The 8,776-nt window shown below is 56.3% G+C and overlaps 1 protein-coding gene across 1 annotated transcript; it reads left to right on the forward strand.

The window, feature by feature from the left end:
* The first annotated feature begins 1,479 nt into the window (after positions 1-1,479).
* On the forward strand, positions 1,480-8,727 carry UPP2 (uridine phosphorylase 2). The gene is made up of 7 exons (XM_026852237.1): positions 1,480-2,186; positions 2,796-2,913; positions 3,863-4,021; positions 5,836-5,950; positions 6,567-6,776; positions 7,949-8,095; positions 8,555-8,727. The coding sequence occupies exons 1-7, from the start codon at positions 2,161-2,163 to the stop codon at positions 8,725-8,727; spliced, it is 948 nt and encodes a 315-aa protein (XP_026708038.1). The 5' UTR covers positions 1,480-2,160.
* The last annotated feature ends 49 nt before the right edge of the window (positions 8,728-8,776 follow it).

Genomic DNA, 8,776 nt, shown 5'->3' on the forward strand with positions numbered 1-8,776 from the left:
AGGGCTGCAGCTTTGAATGGACAGCAACCGTGCGCTGATTGTCTTTCATTTATTTTTAGTGCTTATTAACCAGCTAAATGGCGAAGAAGAAAACCACCATGCATGAGGGGTGAGGCATCTGGAAGGAGGGGGCCTTGCAAATCCCTCCGAAAGAAGCCAAAGCCGTCATTAGATACCAGCCCAGAAGATGGGGGTGTGCAGGCAGCAGGTGGGCAGGAGCGGGGCAGTGAGCCCAGCAGGGACCAGCTACCGAACTGGGGGCGTGGGGACCAGCAGCAAGGCTGGGGGAGGCAATTCCAGCCATCCGGGGGGGGTCAGGTGGGGGTCCTGGGTGCAGGAGCTCACCAGCACCCGGGGGATGCCTGCCCCCCAGCCCAGATCCAGCCACCAAAGCCCATGGCCTGCTGGGCCTGACCACGTTCACGTGGCTCCAATTACAAAAGTTGTCGAAGCTAAAAAAGAAAATAATAAAAACCTCTGTAGGCAATTAAGGTTGCCCAGGGGCTGCAACGAGCCCACTGGCTGCTCCTGCAGACTCTTCTTGCTTCTCTGCATTCACTGCTAGGACAAGCGTTTGCCATAACAGCCAGGACCTGCGATAGCAATCACATAAATCACAGAGAAGTGATCCGAGATCAAAAGCATCGGCTGGCAAAATCTGCACTGAAATCAGAGGTGTTTATTGGTTCGGTCACCATGGTAATTAATTACCTAGCACTTATCTGCTTAACCAGAGCTTTCATCTATCATTCCCAGGCCAACAGCAAAAGCCAGATTCTGCCCCTCCAGCCGCTGCCTAAAATATCTTCCAGGGCACTGGCTCAGCCGTGCCAGGACGGGCAGCAGGACCCATGTGCCCAGCCCTCTCCTTGTGCACTCTGCCTCGAACCGCGGCTCAGCTCGCTGTTGGCAGACGCACCCGGGAGGCGCCGAGCATCGACCCAGCGCCTGCAGCTTGGCCTCCTGTGCCTGGGGGGCCGCCCTGGCTGCAGCGTGGCCTCCACGCTGCCCTTGGCTTCGAGCCGCGGGCGGGGCCGTGTGGCTACCCCGGCGCTGCCGCCTGCTCCCCAGAGGCCGTCCAGCACCCCATGGCTGAGCCGGAGGTGGGTGCAGACAGAACAAGCACCACTGTCTGGGCACTGCCGAGAACGAAATCAGCCTCTGCAGGCCAGGACGAGTTGCTTTGCGATCTGTTTGGGAACGGTGCAGCCTCTGCCCGTCGCTGCACCTGGGCACTGCAGCCAACGAGAGAGACAAATCCACTGCAAGTCACTTGTCAGGGTTAAGAGCCAGGAGGTGAAGCCGGGGATTGGTGGGGACGGGTACATCTGCCTTCCAACGCTCACCTGGGGAGCATCTGCCCTCTCAGACAGTTTCCTGGGCCACCCAGGAGGACCACGACGCTTTGAAATGTAGAAGTCGTCCTGGCCTCCAGCGACCCCACGCTCAGACGGGCTGGCTGGGGCGAAGACAAGCACACCCCAGCCCTGGGGAGCACATCCCCTCAAGCACTGACACAGCCTGGGGCTTCCAGCACCGGGCATGGGCTGATGGCACCCGCGCAGGGACCCGCCGCTGCCTGTGGAGCTTTGCTACAACATTAACTCCTTCTCTGTGCACCCCAGAGAAACGCAGCTGGGTTTGAATTTGCAGCAGGTGGGCCAGGGAAGGCAGGGCCTGAAGCTGGTGTGCGGGGCAGGAGCGCCCTCCCAATCCCCAGGGCCCCGCGACGCGGCGGTGAACCCGACAAACCCTTGGCACAAAGCTTCGGCCGGCGACGGGCGGGCCAGCACCCTGGTGTGCACGTGTGCCGGCCACATGGCCCGGTGGGCAGAGGGCCAGCGGGTCAGCGGCCCCGTGGAAGGCAAGCCGAGGTTAATGGTGACACACCTGCAAAAACAGCCAATCTGGGACAAACCGCAGCGCCGGCCGAGGAGGAACCTCTCGCACCTGACGGGGCAAAGGGGGGCGGGTGGCGGGGGACCGCGGTGCCACTGTTGATCTTGGGAGCCGCACAAAGCGAGGAAGCGTATTTAACCCCCCGCAGAGACCCTTCAGACCTCTCCTGAGCTCCCAAACCCAACAGCTGAAGAAATAGCGGGGTGTTTGCCTTGCCTCCACCGCAGAGTATTGCTTTCAGCTGACTCCAGGAAAGCTGCTATGACCGAAACAACAGACTACTCCGGGTGAGTAACTGGAGGGTTTGAATTTGTTTTAGTAAGACAAGAAAAATGTTCTCTGGGTTTTAAGACTTTATAAAATTGACCTCTATTGTTACTAAGTTGCTTTCCTTCTATTAAAGCAGGTGGAAGGGGAAGGCAAACTGGCCTCCCGCTGCCTGCAGAATCTGAATTTGAATTTCTGCTTGTACTGCCAGGCAGTTATTTGGGACAATATAAATATAAAATCCTGATTTGCTAAGAGCTTAATAAGCTGTCACATACAAAACAGCACAGTACATTACCCGCTAGATATTTCTGTCAGAATTATGTGAAAGGAAGAGCTAAGGTTGCCATTGACAAAATTGATGATAAACACTGAGAAACGCTTTTTGCCAAAGAGGCAGCCACAATAACGGCGACGTCAGAGGGTCACCAACAGTGCTCGACGAGGAGCTCCTGTGACAGTGGGGCTCTGAGAAAGGCAGCCGTGCCCCTGTCCCATCCCTCCCCTGACACTGGGGCCACGTGTGGCCCCCGGGGGGCTCCCAGCCACCCCTGCCCCATCCTGCCCTCTCCACACTCCCATGCCAGGGCCCAGGGCCCCTGACCCCCCTCTGCCCCGTCTCCCCACAGCAGTGGGCTAGTCCACGTTAAAAACCCACACTTGGACTCGATGGAGGAGGACGTGCTGTATCACTTGGACTTGGGAACAAAGACGCACAACCTGCCGGCGATGTTTGGGGATGTCAAGGTAAACAGGAGGTGCCCGAGGGAGGCAGGAGCTCCCGCCCGCAGCTCTGCTGTCCCACGCTCCCGCCAGAGCAGCGGCCGGCTGCTCGTCCAGGGGACCCGGCTACCCCGGGCAGCCTGCACAGGGAGGTCAGCCAGCCTTGCTTGTTTTGGGCAGAAATCCCAACAGAAAATTACCCTTTTAAAAACCTGTAGTTCCGTAAAACCTAATTTTATATTGCCCCCGTGTTGGAGGGCAGACGGAGGAAGCATTTGTCCAAAGCATCTAATCATCAGCTACTGGAGACAAGGGAAGGGGGATGTAGTATTTTTGGCTGAGACCTGCTGCTGAAGCCAGCCTGTCATGATCCGCATCCTCCTCCGCTTGGAACCGGAGCCTTTACCCCCAGCGCCAGGGTCCTGGGGCCGAGCCACGGGCAGGGTCCCGCCCCCCTGCGCCACTGGAGACAGATCAGCAGCGCTGTCCTTGCAGCCACACACTGGTCACCCTCCTACGTTCAGGGAGCATTTTTTCCTTCAATATGTAAAATTTGTCCTTTTTGCTTCCTGACTTTATGGCCTCTGTGTCATCAGCAGTGCTCGCTAATTGCAGTCGGCACTGTTGATAGAATAAATTAAATGACGAGCTCCTCTAACATCTGGTTTTGCTTTGCTGTCAGTAGAAATACTAATAGCTTAGATTTGCTGAATTATTTGAGATTGTCTTGGCCTGGGACTGACACCGAATGTGTGCAGCCGTGCAGCTGTCTGGACCTTGCTTGGTTTTAGTGTTAACTCCTGGCTCAGAGACCCTCAGTTGTTCTGAAGTCCCCCGACGCCTGCGAGGGAGCGGTATCCCACAGTGCGCTTGGGGAGACGCGCCTGGCGCAGCCCCCCGCCGCCGCACTGAGACCAACTCTTGGTACCGGTTTTAGCTACAAAGCACTGACACGTTCCTATGTTACTCCCAGTTTGTCTGCGTTGGGGGCAGCCCCAACAGGATGAGGGCGTTTGCCCAGTTCATGCACAAGGAGCTGGGACTGGCAGGTGACGGGAAGGACCTGGCAGACATCTGCGCGGGGACGGACCGATACGCCATGTACCGGGCTGGGCCCGTGCTCTCCATCAGCGTGAGTACCACGCCGTGCCATGCTGCACCACACCGCACGCGTTTTCCACCACGGGTGTTCAGGGCGGCCCCTGCCCCAGGGTCTGAGCTGCTGCCAGCGCGGCGCCCATCTGCCCTGGTGGGAGAGAGGGTGGCCAGCACAACCTCTCCCTCCCGCAGCCCCGCCAGCAGATTTTTTTTCCTCAGTTTTCAGCTGTTGCCACCAGCACAACCTTTCAGCCGTGGTAAAGCTGCTTCTCTTTGAATGATATTTCTCGGTATCCTACATGTTTGGTTTAAAAAGCTTTGTATTAAAAATGAACATGCACATATTTTGCTCAGCTCAGCAGCCTGGCAATCTGAGAGGCAAAGCCCACTTCCCACCACGCATGAACTATGAAACATTGCTGGAACTATTACACACATGAGCTCTGAAGTAAAAACCTTGCTTAATTATTCTTTAAGAGCAGAATTTTGGTACTGCACAGAGAAAAGGCAAATACGGGCTGTGCTGATGAGTGCCCATACTCCAGGGCTGGGTCCTGCTGTCATTTCTTTAGGCACAAGATTAGTCTGATTTGCAGGAGACAGCGTCACCCACGTGACAGAGCTCACGCTCGGTACCTCTGACCAAACCAAACCTGAATGACGGAGAAGCCTGAGGGAATCAATCTGACAGACCCAGCAACCAGTGTTGCTGTTGCCCGGCCTGGCAGCAGCCGTGAGGTGCCCAGATGAAAAGCCCACGCTGGGCTCTTGGCTACACGCCACTCCTGGGCCAGCGCAGAAGCCATCGACCCCCTGGCTGGTCCCTGCGAGGGGACGCAGGGCAGAGCACGCACAGAGCCTCCCCCAAAAACGCTTCGTGCAGAGCAGCTGCCAACATCGCATTTTTGCAAGTTGCTTAGAAACACAAATGAACTCAAACATACCAGAGGCAGGGACACAGTTTCCTGCTTTGAATATTTACAATGAGAATAAATTTTTTAGGCATTGGCAGATAAGTCAGGCTGATGTTCTGGAATAACAACATGCAAAAGTTTTTGTATTTAAAACACGATACAAGCCTACAGACCATCAGTCTCACCAAACGAAAAGAGACAAAGCAGTATAAGAACTGCCTGCATACGTTAAATTAACTCTGCTCCTTCACGTGTGCTTCCTTCAGGTTTTTGAGCATGATAGCAAAATCAAAAAAACGTGAGGCATTTCTCATGGGAACAAACAAACCTCACACCACCAAATGGGTTTTGTTTTTAGAGGTAAAGCCGAGAAAAGAATGTTGGTTGAGCGATGGAGCAGAAAACTGAGATGATCATGTGAGGGGGCCCTGGGGAAAGAAGAGGCAGCCTCGACAGCTCATGATCTGCCAAGCGTCTGCCAGCCCCGAGGAGCGGCAGCGGTGCTGGGGCAGAGGCCGGTCCCGGGGCAGGGGGGAGCCCCAAGCCCTGGGGACAGGAGACACGAGCCAGGGAGCAGGACTGGTGGCCTGCGAGGCACGAGGCTTCAGTGGCAAAGGCCTGGCCCCGAAACCAGCCCTCACCGAGGGGCACAAACATCCCTGGTGCACTTGGAGCTAGCGTGGGGCGGACGGGCTGGGAGGCACTGGAGGGGATGAGATGAGAGCAGCCTTAAAGGCATCAAGGGGAGGAGAAGAAGGTGAGGTGCTTCACCTGGGCAGGCTGCAACACCACTCAGATGTCTCTCCCCCCTCCAAAAATGGCTGTTGGCCTCAGCAGCAGCAAGAGGCCACAGCAGAATCCCAAGATTGCTGCCATCACATACCTGCCACAGCCCCACAGAGAATGACACTTCTCCTTTCTCTCCTCCCGACAGCATGGGATGGGCATCCCTTCCATCTCCATCATGCTCCACGAGCTAATCAAACTGCTCCACCATGCAAAGTGCCGAGACGTCACTATTATACGCATCGGTACTTCCGGAGGCTTAGGTAAGCTATCCATGGTCTTTCTTGAGAGCTATTAATAAAAAAAAAAAAATCCTCAGCAACAGGTCATGCAATGATAAGCTTTAGCATTTTGTTAGGTCCCTGAATACCAAACAAGGTGTTATTTTGTTTTGGGTTAAAACCCAGTGAATGGCTTCACAGAGTGTCTATTTCTGTAATGAACAAAGGCTCCGACTTCACAACAACCGGGTGCCACAGTTCAAGCAGAAAACACTTGACTGGAAGCCACCCTCGTGCTGTGGGATCCCCCTGGCTGTCCTGGTGCCTGCAGTCCCCTGCGCTGGGGGTCCCTGGCTGGGGCAGTGCTGCTGCCTGCACAGGCTGGGGGGGCATGATCTCTGCAAGGCAGACGCAATCAAATCGCCGTTGCTCAGCACAGTCCCACAATCACTCATCATGTGCTGATTCTGTGCATTTTACTTGTACATCTGTGCTACCACATGAATTTCAATTATTCTCTCACATCTGTTTTACTCACTAAAAAGAATAATCCTGCAGTCACACGTGTATCTGTAGAGGTTCTCCTGTCATGCTGAAGCTCTGCAGCAGGTCACAAGTGTTATGAGCTCTGGCTTAGCCTCAGCCCTCATTTTGACAGGGGTCGAGGCCGGGTCCGTTGTAATCACAGACATGGCAGTGGACTCCTCCTTCCAGCCGCGGTTTGAGCAGGTGGTGCTGGATGATGTGGTGGTGCGGAGCACGGAGCTCGACAGGGACCTGGTGGAGGAGCTCCTCACCTGCAGCAAGGAGATTCCTGACCTCCCCACGCTCATCGGCCACACCATGTGCACCTACGACTTCTATGAAGGTAAAATGATCTTCAACTGTCCTTCCTCCCCCTGGATAGTGCCAATTCTTCACGTTCTGGTGGAGGCAAAACTGCCAGAACATGCAACCCCCATTTCGGCCCTTGGCCAGGCCAGCCCTGCAAAGAAAACAGCCCCTGGCCCACAGTCCTGCACAGGCCTGGCAGCTGGGGTGGGCTGAGTTGTTTCCTACGAGGCTGTAACCTCAGAACTACCAAACACTAGAAAAATGTCAGGAAGCCTGTGACATTTACGTAAACAGACTTGGGTTACTCTGGAACCGTTTCCTTTGCAAAATTAAGTGCTGATTGCAGAGTAGATGAAATGTAATAAATGAAGAATTAATAACCTGAGGACTATTTATAAACCTTAGGATCTGCTCGCAGATGCGACCATCTGTGTGTTGCTCAAGGCCATGTTTTATTTAAACAAAAAGCTATTTGAGAGGATTAACAATGGGAACAGCAATAAAGCGAAGTGCTCTGCCCAGGTTAGCGCAGCCGCAGGTACATCTGACGCATCAAGGACTTTCCATCCTGTGCGAGAGGAGCAGCTGCACCGGGCACGGCTCTGGGACAGCCAGAGCCACCCGTGGAGTCTGAGGAGAGGGCTGGGACAGGACCGAGGGGGGAGCGGGGGGGAGCATGAGCACCCCGGGACCCCGCTCCCGTCAGTGCCGATGGCACCAGGCAGGGAACGCTGCACACAAGCAGCTCCAGCTGCCTGCCAGCCAGGGCAGTCCCTGAAGAAAAGTGAGACCGAAACGAAGGGTGTTTTCCTTTCCCCAGTGTTCCGTTTTTGCCCGGCCTGCTGCACCTCTTCCACAGCTGCATGGCGTTTTGGGGATTTAACCTGGCAGACCTCCAGGGTGGGCCTATGCCACCGACCTCGGAGGAGCTGCGATGGGCTGCCCCTGCAGGGGCAAAATACGCCCCGTGCTCCACACCTACGGGCTTGCTCCTCCTTTTTACAGATGTTAAAACCTGTGCAACTTCCTCCTCCGTGTGGAGGCATAGCGCCCTGCTGTAAACAGTGAGGTTAACGGGAGTTAAGTAACTATCAGTCGGTTTCAGACAACATGCAGGCACTGCTGCGCGTCCCATCCAAACCCCTGCTCACCGTGACCGCAAACCCGCACGGGGCCAGCAGTGACGCTTCTCTGCTTCCTTTCAAGGTCAGGGAAGATTAGATGGAGCATTGTGCTCTTTTTCCAGTGAAAAAAAGTTAGAGTACTTAAAAAGAGCTTACGACGCCGGCGTGAGGAACATTGAGATGGAGTCCACAGCGTTCGCGGCCCTGTGCAGGCTGTGTGGCCTGAGAGGTGAGTCCCCCCCGGCCGTGTCCGCCTCCTCCTGCGCCCCCCAGCCTTGCCCCGGCCTAGGAGCTGGGTTTGCCCGAGAGTAAGACAGCCCGAGGGCCAAAACCGCATTTCTAATGGTTTTAACTATAGAATGCACTAAAACAAATTTTGTGCCTCAATAAAAGTTTTAGAAGGCCTGAGCACATGTTAGGCACAGCCAAAGTGAGGCCTTGCTCCTCCCTCTCCTGGCCTTCGAAGGAGCCCTGGCGCAGCGGCCCAGCGGCCTCCGCCTGTTCTGCTGGAGAAGGAGGGGGTGAGCAGGGGGTGCCCGGTCCCCGCGTCCCTCCACTTGGGCCCCTCGGGCGCGTCCCCTGGCACGGGCAGCGGGACCAGGCTCCTCTCCTGCCCTCGGGGCAGTGTCCGCAGGCAGGGGGGTGCCTGCCCTGGGCACGAGGTCAGGCACCCCCGGCTGTCCCACAGCCGCCGTGGTCTGCGTGGTGCTCCTGGACCGTCTGGAGAGTGACCAGATCCGGGCGCCGCACGAGGTGCTGCGGGAGTTCCAGCACCGGCCCCAGCGCCTGATCGCCGCCTTCATTCGGAAGCGCCTGGGGCTGCGCCCGCCGGCAGGGACCGGGCTGTGCCCCGCCGAGTGAGAGCCCTGCTGCCGCCAGGCCGAGACCAGAGCCGGGGCCAGGGCGGACC

The sequence above is a fragment of the Athene cunicularia genome (genome assembly GCF_003259725.1).
Source record: "Athene cunicularia isolate RWA chromosome 7 unlocalized genomic scaffold, athCun1 chr7_part1, whole genome shotgun sequence".
NCBI classification, from domain to species: Eukaryota; Metazoa; Chordata; class Aves; order Strigiformes; family Strigidae; genus Athene; species Athene cunicularia.

Excerpts from the sequence above, each read along its gene's own strand:
- UPP2 (XM_026852237.1), top strand. The coding sequence starts at position 2,161 with ATGACCGAAACAACAGACTACTCCGG. Across the intron at positions 2,187-2,795 it reads GAAACAACAGACTACTCCGG|CAGTGGGCTAGTCCACGTTA; the intron begins GTGAGTAACTGG and ends GTCTCCCCACAG. Across the intron at positions 4,022-5,835 it reads GGCCCGTGCTCTCCATCAGC|CATGGGATGGGCATCCCTTC; the intron begins GTGAGTACCACG and ends TCCTCCCGACAG.